The 14,478-nt window shown below is 41.2% G+C and overlaps 1 protein-coding gene across 1 annotated transcript; it reads left to right on the top strand.

Annotated features, from left to right (window-relative positions):
* The first annotated feature begins 10,200 nt into the window (after positions 1-10,200).
* On the top strand, positions 10,201-12,896 carry LOC132926176 (zinc finger protein 675-like). Its single transcript, XM_060990513.1, has 4 exons — positions 10,201-10,249; positions 10,438-10,976; positions 12,387-12,603; positions 12,832-12,896. Exons 1-4 carry the CDS (start codon positions 10,201-10,203, stop codon positions 12,894-12,896), a joined length of 870 nt encoding a protein of 289 aa, XP_060846496.1.
* Positions 12,897-14,478: the final 1,582 nt, after the last annotated feature.

Here is a 14,478-nt window from a genome sequence, read left to right on the forward strand (position 1 = left end):
GTGTATCCAGAATTTTATTTCGGGAAGGGCTGATCAAATTTTTAAACATCGTCATATAATAAAATAAAATTATTTTTAAAATTCACTGAATTTTGATAAGAATAAAAAATATATAAATATAATAATAAGTGAACTATTTATCAATATTTGATGTATTTGTTTGGTATGATATAGGATTGTAGGCGCTTATTAAAAAATTGATCATTATGGCTAGAAGAATAACAGTTCTTTAGTTCAGTTCCCATTAAAAGTAGAAAAATTGACGAACAGCTAAATCAAGAAGAGTTACCAAAAGTTTCAAATATTTTTTCTGATTTATCTTCCAACAATTCTGAAGACAGTAGAAATGGTCGTGATCCTAAAACATTAGAATCTACCAGTGATCAAACTGAAAGTAATTGCAAAATAATGAATACGATTGCAGAACCTACTGAAACAAAAAAATCAGAATGGTATAAAGGATCAAAGTTAGATATTTCTTGGATTCTTCAGACTTATTCCTTTTTTCAAAAAATAAAATTGGGGAAAAGATATGGAATAAAATGCAAGACTTTCTTTTCTCTATTGGCTTCGGCCTTTAAGACCATGCCGCTATAAACAAATCTTGCCATCTGTCCCTGTCCTCTGCAACTTCTCTCCATCTGATTCCTGGTCCTATCGATTTTATGTCCTTCTTTACACAGTCTTCCCACCTCAACCTGGGTCTTCCTAAAGGTCTTTTCCCTATAGGCTCTTCCTCTATTACCAGCCTAACAAGAGATCCTTGCTTACGCCAGGCATGACCTCCCCACATGAGTCTTCTTTTTGTTATCTCCTTAATTAAAACAATATATATTATATATTATATTTTAAAAATAAATAAAAAAGAAAATGAGAATAAGGAAATGGATTTGGATAATAACAGACAGTTGGTAGAAAGGAAAGAAGGGTCACCTTTCATCTTTGTTGGGACTAACGAGGAGGAAACTCCGACTAGTTGCAATAAGAGATTGAAGGATGACGAGGGTGAGGGCGTTGGGCGCTTCACCTACGGCGCTGGGTCCATCGTGGACACAGCCGAGTTGTGGGATTATACCTGCAACTTGGGACGTCGTGGGAGGGAGTACTCTGATGAGCTTCTCCGTCTTGTGGTGGCGATGAGACTGGAGAAGTCAACTATGACGAAGGCCAGGGAGGAGACCTTTTTGAGAGCTCGGGCAAGGATCATGAGTGTCGTGGACGAACTTGTCTACGCGCAAATGATGTTGCAGGGTAGGCTCATAGAAGCTCGACACCAAAGGCCGACAGAGTTGGTGAAGGAAGCAGCTATAGTAGAAATCGGCGACGTGAAAGGTGGACCAACGGGGATGTCAGCATCACCGGGGGACACTTTGATCGGCGAGGATTTTAAAAAAGTGGTTTCCGACATCCATGCCGAGATATTGAAGGAGAGAGAGGAAAAGAGAGGAGCGCTGAAGAGAAAGAAGAACCGTGAAAAGAAGATTTCGAAGAAGACAAAGAAAGAGAAAGAAGATAAGATACAAAGACCGATGCGGATTTGGATCCTAAGGCGTCAACCTCGAAAGAGGTTGCTGTTTCGATACCGGCCGGGGAGATGAAGGTTCAAAAGGTTGTTGAAAAACGGCCTCAGAACAAGAACCTCGTGTGGTCGGTGTTGGTGGCAGAAGGGCGAAAACGGGAGGAAAACACGGTAGGACCCCGTCTTGAAAAGCCAAAGGCAGAGGGATGGACGACAGTGAAGAGGAAACAACCGAAAAAATGGAAAAGGGCTGTTCCTAAGGAAGTTAGAATACTTCTGGAGGAAACTCAGAAAGTCAAGGAGAAGACTTGGGGGGCGTACATCGTCAACTTGGCGCCGAAGGCGGATTCGGATCTAGAGAAGCCAAAAGTTGCCCACGAGGCAATCGAGGCCGAACTGGTGAAGGTTCTCTGGGAGGCGATAAGGACGGGGATGTGCAATCCGAAGATCCGGAAGATAAGAAAAGTGAGTAGAGACAAGTTATTCGTAGAGCCGGAGAATGAGGAGAGTCGGAAACTACTCCGAAACGCCTCGCTCGATTTGCGTCGAGTGGGCGAGAGAAATCCTCGAATAAAAATATTCGGGGTTGGGATCGAGGTAAAAGACAATGAAATAGCCAATCAGTTAGAGAAGCAGAACGTAGGTTCTGTGAAACTAGGTGATGGCTGGAGTAAAAATCTTGAACTCATCCCAAGGAGTAACCGGGTTACGAGTAGAGGGAGAGATGTTGAGTTTTAGGTCACGCCTGAGGTTGCTGGCGGGATTTTGGGTCTGGTGTTGTCTGTTAAGCTGTCTCGTTGTCGTGGGGGCCCCAGTGTGAAGGTGTTGCGGTGCCACAAGTGCCAGCGATACGGACACATTGGTGTGCCTTGCAGGGCACCGGTGGTGGTCTGCGGGCGATGCGCGGGCTCACATCACGCTGCGCGCTGCACTGCTCGACCAGCCGCGATAAGGTGTGCTTGTTGCGCCGCTAGTGGATGGGAGACTGTGCATGTCTCGGGTGACACCTCGAAGTGTCATACGTGGGAGGTGATTTCCGGCGAGAAGCCCGGAAATTCAGATGGGCAGTGTAAGAATAGGGCAGGTAACCCTGGGACGGGGGAAACTGGCAACAGACGACCTGCTGTCGTCCGAGGTAGGGAGGAGAGGTCTGGATGTAGTGTTAATCCAGGAGCCGTATATGACCGGAGCTGGGACGTTTGCCAATCTTGGTAAATGACCGCTTCGGTTAATAACCGGCTCCTTACCAGGTGAAAAACCAGCGGTTGCGGTATTGGTTGTGGACCCCAAATTGGGGGCGACACTATTGACGCAGTTTAGCGGGACTCACCTGGTTATAGTGGAGATACGTAGCGGGGACCAAAGCTTCTTTGTGGGCAGTGTGTATTTCCAGTTCTCGGAGCCGAAAGAAATCCACGTGAATGGCGGACTGGTTCATTGGAGGTGATGTCAACGCTAGGTCTACGTTATGGGGCGATACACATACAGACGCGAAAGGGGAGAAGGTAGAGGATATGATTATGTCGGGTAACATGATCTGCTGTAACGCGGGTAAGACGCCTACGTTTCAGTCTGGGATGGGATCGGCGATACTTGATCTAACGCTTGCGTCAGTAACAGCCGCCGTGAACATCCATGATTGGAAAGTGGCGTTGAACGCGGTTACTAGTGATCACCGACTAATTGTATTCAGCAACGATGTAAAAGAGGAGGACAAAAGAGTTGAATGGGAAAGAAAAAGGTTCAATGTCCGGAAAGCCGACTGGAATGTCTTTCGCCAAAGTCTAGCTGAGAGACTGTTTGACGGTCAATCATGCTGGCTTGGGGGGGACATACATGGTTCACGGATGAACTTGAAACCCAGAGACGCTGTAACAAAAGGATAAGGCGGAAACTGTGTAAGTCAAGAGCTAGAGGAAGCGATGAAAGGACAGCCGCATTGGAGGAAATCTACAGGAGAGAGAGGAATAAGTACACAGCAGGAAGGAGAAAAGAGCAGACGAGAACCTGGAGAAAATTTACCACGGAAGAGGGTAATGAGAAACCATGGGGGTCCACCTACCGGTGGTGTAAGGAAGGAGCCAATACCGATTCACGTGGTGTGCTTGCAACCCTCCGAAAGGAGGATGGCGGGAGCACAATGGGCCTGGTTGAAACTCTGGAATTACTGCTCAACACCCTGATTCCTCCAGATACGATCAACGGCGAAACCGAAGAGCACGAACAACTCCGCGGGGAGACGGGAGTGCAACTAGGTGAAACCGGGGAAACGACCTGGAGTGGAGAAAGTGAGAGCAATCACTGTGAGGAATTTTCTCAGGAGGATGTGAAAAGGGCGATTTGGCGCATGGGACGGGACAAAGCTCCCGGGGAGGATGGTCTAACGGCCAGAATTCTCAGAGTGGCGTTCCCAGTGATGGCGGAAATAGTGACCACCCTTTTCAACGAGTGTTGGAGAAGAGCCCGTTTTCCGAAAGGGTGGAAGCATGCAGTGGTGGTACCCCTATTGAAAAATCGTGACAAGGATAAATCTGACCCAAAGTCATATCGCCCGATCAGTCTACTTCCGGTGCTGTCAAAGGCATTGGAGTACCTGATATGCGTGAGACTGAGGGAAAAGATTGGTCCGAGTATGAGCGACAATCAATATGGTTTTAGAGCGTACAGATCTACAACCGATGCAATATTAAGAATGAGGGAATGGACCGAAAGCCGGGCAGAGAAGTACGTTCTTGGAGTGTTCTTGGACATTTCGGGAGCGTTCGACAATGCCTGGTGGCCGGCAATATTGCATCATCTGAAAAGGTTAGGAGCCACGGAGAGGTTGTGCGAAATAACACGGGATTACCTAGGGAGAAGATACGCCAGTATCACTGTGCCGACGGGGAGAAGTCAGGTTAGGCTGTCTAAGGGTTGTCCTCAAGGATCTCAGTTCGGACCAGAACTCTGGAACATTCTGATGGACTCTTTACTGAGTCTTGATGAGTCGGAAGAGGAACTATCTATCGGCTATGCGGATGACGCGTTGCTGATGATAGCTGGGAACACGAGTTATATAATCTTAGTTTAATATAATGTACACATCATCCTGCACCCTGATGCACCGCTTCAGCCGCCCACGCACACCCCTTTCACATGGACTCACCCGGAAAACACACATATACTTAACCAGGTGAGTCTCAATATATTTAACCGTGTGAGTTAAATATATAGACTCACCCGGCTAAGTATATAGACTCACCCGGTTCAATATATAGAGACTCACACGGTTAAATATATTGAGACTCACCTGGTTAAGTATATGTGTGTTTTCCGGGTGTCCATGTGAAAGGGGTGTGCGTGGGCGGCTGAAGCGGTGCATCAGGGTGCAGGATGATGTGTACATTATATTAGACTAAGATTATATAACACTTAGGATTTTATTAAAATTAAATTTATTGGTGTATATAGTTATTTACAGCGTTTTCATATTCCTGAATTTATGACCGTATGTATTGTCTTTTTGTTTTTGGTGCATATATTAAAGGAACGAATATTCCGTTTTCAAACTGTGACCTGAACGGTAACACTTGGGTTTTATCATACTTGTAGTGCTTTCCTAGTTTTGGAAATTCAACCCATACGTCATTTTGTATGAAACTATGTACTATACCAGCAAGGTAGGGTTCACCCTTCGACCTTACTAGTACCTTAACTCCAACTTTTGGCTGCAAAGTATTATTATAAGTTGACATAAACAATGTTAAATGTCGCTTAACAAACCCAATTTTCATTATCTTCTTGAGTAGTTGAACAAGATGGCTGTGGATCTATGTGTTCCTGTGTCAGGTGATCTGGGGATGGCCTACATGATGCGCAGTCTTGATGAGTTGTTCCCTGATCGGTTACTTCTGTCTTTCCCGTTTCTCGCATAGGTTGACAGTTGATCGAACAAGATGGCTCTAAATCTGGCTCATTTACAGTTGGGATGTCATCTTCCGTCGCCTATGTGTTTATATATTTATTATTCGTGGGTAGTATTTTGTCCAGTCACTTGCCGGTTGAGGGTACTTGTAAGATGCAAAAAATAATAATTGTTCAAACTTACAAACTCTATTGATAGCCCACGACATGGTGAACAAAAAGGCTGATATGCATAATATTTTGACGGCTGAGATTCATTACTCTCGATTTCGGGCCTACGTTTAGAATGTTCCTCTGACCTCTGAGGCGAAGTCCGTTGAGTCATCCTTGTCGAAATGCTATATTCACAGGTAGATCGTATTTGCAGTTTAGGTTTGGACATTATTTACATTATTAACAATTATATTTAATATATTTAACAAATATATTTAATTTTTTTTTATATAATAATAATTTAACTTTAATCCTTTGTAAGGCACCTTTGTTTATGGTCTTAAAGTGCCAATTTTCGAAAAGGAAATCATAGGTGCTCGCCGAAGATATTCAATAGGGTTCGGAATAATCTCCAGGCAATTCACTAGGCCTCTTCCGCATATTGTCGGCGAGCACCTTTATATATACTTAACCGGGTGAGTCTGTATATAGTTAACCGTGTGAGTCTATATATACTTAACCGTGTGAGTCTGTATATACTTAATTGTGTGAGTCTCAATATATTTAACCGTGTGAGTCTATATATACTTAACCGTGTGAGTCTGTATATACTTAATTGTGTGAGTCTCAATATATTTAACCGTGTGAGTCTCTATATATTGAACCGGGTGAGTCTATATACTTATCCGGGTGAGTCTATATATACTTAGCCGGGTGAGTCTAATATACTTAACCGGGTGAGTTAAATATATACTTGTCCCGTCCCATGCGCCAAATCGCTCTTTTCACGTCCTCCTGGGAAAATTCCTCACAGTGGTTGCTCTCACTTTCTCCGCTCCAGGTCGTTTCCCCGGCTACACCCAGGCGCACTCCTGTCTCCATGCGGAGTCGTTCGTGTTCCTCGGTTTCACCGTTGATCGTGTCTGGAGGAATCAGGGTATTGAGCAGTAAATCCAGAGTTTCGACCAGACCCACCGTGCTCCCGCCACCCTCCTTTCGAAGAGTTGCAAGCACACCGCGTGAATCGGTGTTGGCTCCTTCCTTACACCACCGGTAGGCGGACCCCCATGGTTTCTCATTACCCTCTTCCGTGGTAAATTTTCTCCAGGTTCTCGTCTGCTCTTTTCTCCTTCCTGCTGTATACTTATTTCTCTCTCTCCTGTAGATTTCCTCCAATGCGGCTGTCCTTTCCTCGCATCCTCCAGCTCTTGACTTACACAGTTTCCGCCTTATCCGCTTGACACAGCGTCTCTGGGTTTCAAGCTCCTCCGTGAACCACGTCGGCATCTTGAATCCATGAGGCTTTATCATCGGCATCGACTTCTTACAAGCTTCAGTTAGGGCTGAAGTTAGGTAATCCGCTCTGGAATGTATATCCCCCTCAAGCCAGCATGATTGACCGTCAAACAGTCTCTCAGCTAGCCTTTGGCGAAAAGCATTCCAGTCGGCTTTCCGGACATTGAACCTTTTCCTTTCCCATTCAACTCTTTTTTCCTCCTCGTTGACATCGTAGCTGAATACAATTAGTCGGTGATCACTGGATACCGCGTTCAACGACACTTTCCAATCGTGGATGTTCACGGCGGCTGTTACTGACGCGAGCGTCAGATCAAGTATCGCCGATCCCATCCCAGACTGAAACGTAGGCGTCTTACCCGCGTTACAGCAGATCATGTTACCCGACATAATCATATCCTCTACCTTCTCCCCTTTCACGTCTGTATGTGTATCGCCCCATAATGTAGACCGGATGACCCCCTCCAGTCTTTCGACGTGGATTTCGGTCGGCTCCGAAAACTGGAAATACACACTGCCCACAAAGAAGCTTTGGTCCCCGTTACGTATCTCCACTATAACCAAGTGAGTCCCGCTAAACTGCGTCATTAGTGTCACCGCAACACCTTCACACTGGGGCCCACACGACAACGAGATAGCCCAACGGACAACACCAGACCCAAAACCGCGCCAGCAACCTCAGGCGTGACCTCAAACTCAACGTCACGTCCTCTACTCGTAACCCGGTTACTCCTTGGGACGAGTTCAAGGTTTTTACTCCAGCCAACACTTAGCTTCACAGAACCTGCGTTCTGCTTTTCCAACTGACTGGCTATTTCATCATCTTTGACCTCGATCCCAACCCCGAATAATTTTATCCGAGGATTTCTCTCGCCCACTCGACGCAAATCGAGTGAGGCGTTTGGGAGTAGTTTACGACTCTCCTCATTCTCTGGTTCCACATCCCCGTCTTTACCGCCTCCCAAAGAACCTTCACCAGTTCGGCCTCGGTTGCCTCATGGACAACTTTTGGTTTTACCGGATCTGAATTCTCCTTTGGCGCCAAGTTGACGATGTACGCCCCGCAGCTCTTCTCTTTGACTTTCTGTGTTTCCTCCAGAAGTATTCTTACTTCTTTTGGAACAGCCCTTTTCACTTTTTTAGTTTTCCTCTTTACTGTCGTCCATCCCTCTGCCTTTGGCTTTTCAGGGCGGGGTCCTACCGGGTTTTCCTCCCGTTTTCGCCCTTCTGCCACCAACACCGACTTAACGAGGTTCTTGCCCAGAGGCCGTTTTTCAACAACCTTCTGGACCTTCACCCTCTCGGCCGGTATTGGGACAGCAACCTCTTTCGAGGTTGACGCCCTGGGATCCAAGTCCGCATTGGTCTTTGAACCCTCCGACTTCTCTGTTTTCCTAGTCTTCTTTTTACTCTTCTTCTCACGCTTCTTTTGAATCTTCGGCGCTCCATTCTTCTCTTCTCTCTCCTTAAGTATCTCGGCATGAATGTCGGAAACCACTTTTTCGAAATCCTCGCCGATCAAAGTGTCCCCCGGTGATGCTGACATCCCCGTTGGTCCACTCCCAACGTCGCCGATTTCTACTCTCGTTTCCGTCACCAACTCAGTCGGCCTCAGGTGCCGAGCCTCAATGAGTCTACCCTGCATCATCATTTGTGCGTAGACTAGTTCGTCCACGACACTCATGATTTTTGAACGGGCCCTCAGAAAGGTCTCTTCCCTGGCCTTCGTCATTGTCGACTTCTCCAGTCTCATCGCCACCACAAGACGGAGAAGCTCATCTGAGTGCTCCCTCCCACGACGTCCCAAATTGCAGGTGTAATCCCGCAATTCGGCTGTGTCCACGATGGACCCAGCGCCGTAGGTGAAGCGCCCAACGCCCTCACCCTCATCATCCCTTAATCTCTTGTTACAGCTAGTCGGAGTTTCCTCCTCGTTAGCTCCAACAAAGATAAAAGGTGACCCTTCTTTCTTTTCTACCAATTGTCCATTACTGTTTGATTCCATATCCTTATTCTCTGTTTGTTTTTATTTTTTATTTTTTTCCATACTTGTTCCCACGAATTGAGGACGATTTATTGAGTCCATTATGTCACTGCGCCTCTCTAACATAATAAGGGATTATACCCAGCCCTTCCCAGGGGGCTGTGGGATCTTTATAGACACGGTTTATTTACCTCCTCCGTGCCAACCTATTCTCATAGCTAATATGGGGTAAGAGTACCTCGGCATCATGCGGTAACCGTATGATATAATATTATACTTCTATGTAAAAAGGGAAGGTCACCTTTTGGACATCCTGCTTTCAAAACCACAACAGAACGATTTAAAGTGTACTCATGAATGCACATATAGCATTTTCAAAGCTCTAAGTCCAAAGCCTGACTTCTTACGATTTTCCTTGTACAAGTACGTACTACAAGTTTATTAGTAGTGCGGCAAAAACAATTGCACAACCGACTGGTCGTTAATATATACGTGTCGACTTGTTTTAAGTGCATTTATACAGTGCGTACTACAATGTAAAATCGTAATACATAACTACATTTTTTTTTATATAAAACATCTAGTAAAATCGCTCAATCTTATATCTTAGTAGAATATTTTAAACAAGTATATGATTTACTATTATTATAGTATTGCATAACATTAGTATTTTGAATAAAAATTTTACTATGTACGTGTGTCATCGGCGGTCCGTGATCGATTGACAGACCGCCGGCAACCGGTAATCTCCTGACGCGTCGTGTGAGGAACTGGATGCAGCGCTCCTAGTGGCTTTTCGTCTAATATGGGGTAAGAGTACCTCGGCATCATGCGGTAACCGTATGATATAAATATATAATATTATACTTCTATGTAAAATGGGACGGTCACCTTTTGGACTTCCTGCTTTCAAAACCACAACAGAACGATTGTTAATGTACTCATGAATGCACTCATAGCATTTTCAAAGCTCTAAGTCCAAAGCCTGACTTCATACGATTTTCCATGTACAAGTACGTACTACAAATTTATTAGCAGTGCAGCAATAACAATTGCACAACCGACTGGTCGTTAATATATACGTTGCTACTTGGTTTAAGTGCATTTATACGGTACGTACTACAATGTAAAATCGTATAACTTAACTACATTTTTTTTTTTAAATAAAACATCTAGTAAAATCGCACAATCTTTTATCTTGGTAGAATATTTTAACAATCATAGTTCAATTATAGTGTTACTTGTATAATATTGCAAATATCAATAATTGAACTACACGCATTTTTCTTTTATTTTTTTAAATTAAATTATGACAATAGTTTTTACTTATATTACAGTAGAGACTATGGCAGAGGACGACCCACCAGATACAGTGAACATTCTTAAAACAGAAGGTAATACAGCTGTTTTTTTTAAACATTTTACTTTTATCGTGTGAATTTCTGCCCTATTCTCAAGTATATACCTATATAGCTCACACAATCTTCAATTGTACAAACCACATATCAATAATTGAACTACATGCATTTTTCTTTTATTTTTTTAAATTAAATTATGACAATAGTTTTTACTTATATTACAGTAAACGCTATGGCAGTTAACCATAGTTCTTCGGATACTGACCCTTCGTCATCTGATGAAGATGTAGAGAACATAGTTGATGATACAGGATCCATACAATCAACAGACAACAGTGACATAGACCCACCTTTTAAGTATCATTGTAACGAATGTGACTTATCGTTTAAATACAATTGTTGGTTTAAAAGGCATATGGTTGTCCACAACCTTGGGACCTATGCCTGTGAATATTGTACTAAGTTATTTAAAAGAAAAGACAGTATGCGGGAGCACCTACAACTCCATTTAGGTGGTCCCAAACATAAGTGCCAGGAATGCGGTAAAGAATTTGGCGATAAAAGAAACATGAATAAGCATATAAAATCAATACATCAAAAATCTATGGTTAAATGTCTGAAATGTGATAAAATGTATTCGAACAAACGACAGTTACGTTATCATGACAATAGAGTCCATACATTAGAAAAGCCATATAAGTGCAACAACTGTGGGGATGCATTTCCAGTTCCATGCCTGCTTTCGGCTCATAGAGTGAAAATGGTAATATATTGAAAATTCATTAAAAAATTATGAATTTATTAACATCAATTTTGTTTTTTTTCAGAATCACTTAAATTAATGTTCAACAACAAAACAATACAAATTCATTGGATTTTACACAAAAAAACACTTCATTGTTATTGATACTATTATATTCATTTACAATCCAGAATATATATTTAATTGCATGTTTTTTTTTTCAAGAATTAATTGTTTCACTCAACTAGTTTAATTTGTAAACTATATATATATATATATTTTTTAAAAATATATTATATATAAATATATATATATATATATTTAATTGCATGTTTTTTTTTTCGAGAATTAATTGTTTCACTCAACTAGTTTAATTTGTAAACTATATATATATATATATATATATATATATATATATATATTAATGTTCAAGACATGATAAAAATGTGTATATTAAAAAATGAAATATAATTTATTATTTACAATTTGTCGAACTATATTAATTTATATTCCTGAGTGCATTTACTATCGTTCTGTAGTGTTTTTGTATACGTCAAGTCCAAATAACGGCCGTCCGGCAGGTAAGTATATGATTTACCGCTGGCTTGCATTGCAATCTGGCGGCAAAACAGACCTACGCCGGTTCAAAAAATCGTATAAAATCAGGCTTTGTACTTAGAGCTCTAAAAGTGGTATGAGTGCATTCCTGAGTGCATTTACTATCGGCCTGTAGTGTTTTTGAAAACGGCAAGTCCATATAACGGTCGTCCGGCAAGTAAATATGTAAGTTATCGCTGGGAAACAGATAAAAGAATAATATTTTCAGTTATAAGTTCTGGCCGCCGTAATTCTTAGTCCTTATTTTTGAAACTTGTACACCGAGTAGCCAACGCTTTTACCTATCTAATGAAGTGATTTTTATAAAGATAGTACAAGAATTGGATTTTTGGTGAATTTTCAAAGCGGACATATCAAAAATAGGAATGTTTCTCAATACCCCCCCCCCCTTTGAAACATTTCATTATTTTCGTAATGCGATAGTACTCGTACTTGGAAAATCATATAAAATCAGGCATTCGACTTAGAGCTTTGTAAGTGGTATGAGTGCATTCCTGAGTGCATTTACTATCGTTCTGTAGTGTTTTTGTATACGTCAAGTCCAAATAACGGCCGTCCGGCAGGTAAATATATGATTTACCGCTGGCTTGCATTGCAATCTGGCGGCAAAACAGACCTACTAATCTAAATAATAGAACTTATGCAGATCCATGTATTTATGTTACGCACTCTGTCCAACTAAAACAAATAAAATTATCAGATACAAAACAAAAATTGGAGGGAAAGTATTATAATTACGCAATCTCTGTGCTGACATTTTTTGAAGCTCTAACTTTTTGAATTCGTTGGTTTATAGTTGTTTGTTTCTTTTAGTGCTTTAAAATTTTAAATATGAGTAAACGCAGCTTAACTCTTGTAGACCTAGCAAAATCAAATGTTGCATTGCAAAACTCAAGTGTACCAGTTGACAAAAACATGAAACTTAAACTTAAAGCACGGTTTATTGTGGGAAATGCTATTGACGGTGTTGTAGCTAACATTAAAGCTCCACCGTCCCCCACTACCCCGAACACACCCCGGTTTAGGGATTGTAAGTATTTCATCTTTTTCATTTATATTTTATTTAGTTTAATTAATTATGTTATTATGAAGTGTATAACTTTAATAAAATCTTTAATAATGTTGCTTTGTTGTTTTTCTTATATATTTAAAGTTACATATATAATGTCTTAAATATTTGTTTTGTGTTGTTCAATTAGTTTCTAAAAAATAAAAGTCACTAGAAACGTAATATAAGTATAAAATAATATTGTTTTAGTATCTTACCCGGCAGTTTTGTCAAGAGTTTGGGAATGTGACAGTGTGTTCTTTTTCGATCCTTAACAATGTAATAAATTAATTATGTAGAGCACGAGCCGCTGATTACGATTCCGCTTTCAAATTTTTGCGGAAATAAATACCGTGGAAGTTTTTGGGCGGGGGGTCGGCAATATTACGTAAATTCGCGAGATGTGTTAATTTTATCCTCTCATAACCCATTGATTTTTTCGACGAAACCTATGGAACGGCACCCGGGGAGTGTTTTCGGTCCTTTGGAGGGGGGTCGAAAAACCAATATTGACCGAGATGTCGACCTTTTTTGAAAGACTAATCTCATTGTGCATTATTGGTACAGCAATCCGCGTACGGTACCTTTTATGCTAAATTACGTATAATCGTGTTTTAAAAAATTCCAAAAATCGTATAAAATCAACCCTTTAACCGATCGCATTGAAACTTTCACAGATTGAAGCAAATATCATCAGCTACCATCCCTGCTAATTTCGTGTATAACACTTAAAAATCTCGGTGTCCAGTTGCGGACGGCTGGAGTGTGACCGACCGCCGCGCAATCACCCGGATGCCATGCAAATATTACATTAATTAATTAGTTAAAAATCGAATAATTGTGCGATCGACTTGAATCTTGTACCATTAGATTACACAAGTACCCAGCTACCATATCTGCGATTTTGGTGAACCTACTACAAATATCTCGAATACGGTGATCTCATTGTGCATTGTTGGTACAGCGATCAGCATATTTATTACTATAAATTACGTATAATTGTGTTTTAAAAAATTCCAAAAATCGTATAAAATTAACCCTTTGACCGATCGTTTTGAAACTTACACAAATCGTAGTAAGTACCCCGAGCTACCATACCTGTGATTTTGGTTAGCATACTACAAATATCTCGGAGACGGCGATCTCATTGTGCATTGGTGGTCTAATGATGTATTCACCCGGCAACAGCTAAACGCCGTTTGGAAAATTATATTTTAAAACTCGTAAACGTGATTTTCCAAAGCACGACCCCCCGGCCGCTAAACTTCTCCGCCAGAAAACAATTATTCGATTTTTAATTAATTTATTTATAATGTATTTGCATGAAACACCGGGTGATTTCGCGGTACCAACAATGCACAATGAGATTAGTTTTTCTATCATTATATTATATTATATTTCTATCATTATAATGTCTTACTTCTACGCCTCGCCTTCTTGCAGTTGTTCCTCAAATCCGCTATATCACTGCTCCACCAGTATAAATAAACGACAATACGCGAGTATACGGCCGTATAGCCCCGTATACCTATAAGAATTTTTAGTGATAAAAACAAAATGTTCTGTAAATTTGTAATTTTCATTTATCAAAATTGATAAACCTGTGCGAGAGCTACAATTGAGTGCTCACCCTATTTACGAATCTTGTGAATTTTATATTTTAAATTAAAATGGACTAATTTGTTATAAGAAAATCAAACATTCAATTCGTTTGCCTACTTTGTAGTTTTTATGATTAATTTTGTGATATGCGAGTAACAAAATACAATTCTCAACACTTGGAATAAAATACCTACTCAACATTTTAGTGCATATTTTGACTATTTTGGTTTTAAGGACCATAATATATTTAGTTTT

The sequence above is a fragment of the Rhopalosiphum padi genome, chromosome 3, assembly GCF_020882245.1.
Source record: "Rhopalosiphum padi isolate XX-2018 chromosome 3, ASM2088224v1, whole genome shotgun sequence".
NCBI classification, from domain to species: Eukaryota; Metazoa; Arthropoda; class Insecta; order Hemiptera; family Aphididae; genus Rhopalosiphum; species Rhopalosiphum padi.

Coding starts and splice junctions, on each gene's coding strand:
- LOC132926176 (XM_060990513.1), top strand. CDS start 10,201: ATGGCAGAGGACGACCCACCAGATACAGTGAACATTCTTAAAACAGAA. Junction 10,250..10,437: donor GAACATTCTTAAAACAGAAG/GTAATACAGCTG, acceptor CTTATATTACAG/TAAACGCTATGGCAGTTAAC. Junction 10,977..12,386: donor CGGCTCATAGAGTGAAAATG/GTAATATATTGA, acceptor TGTTTCTTTTAG/TGCTTTAAAATTTTAAATAT.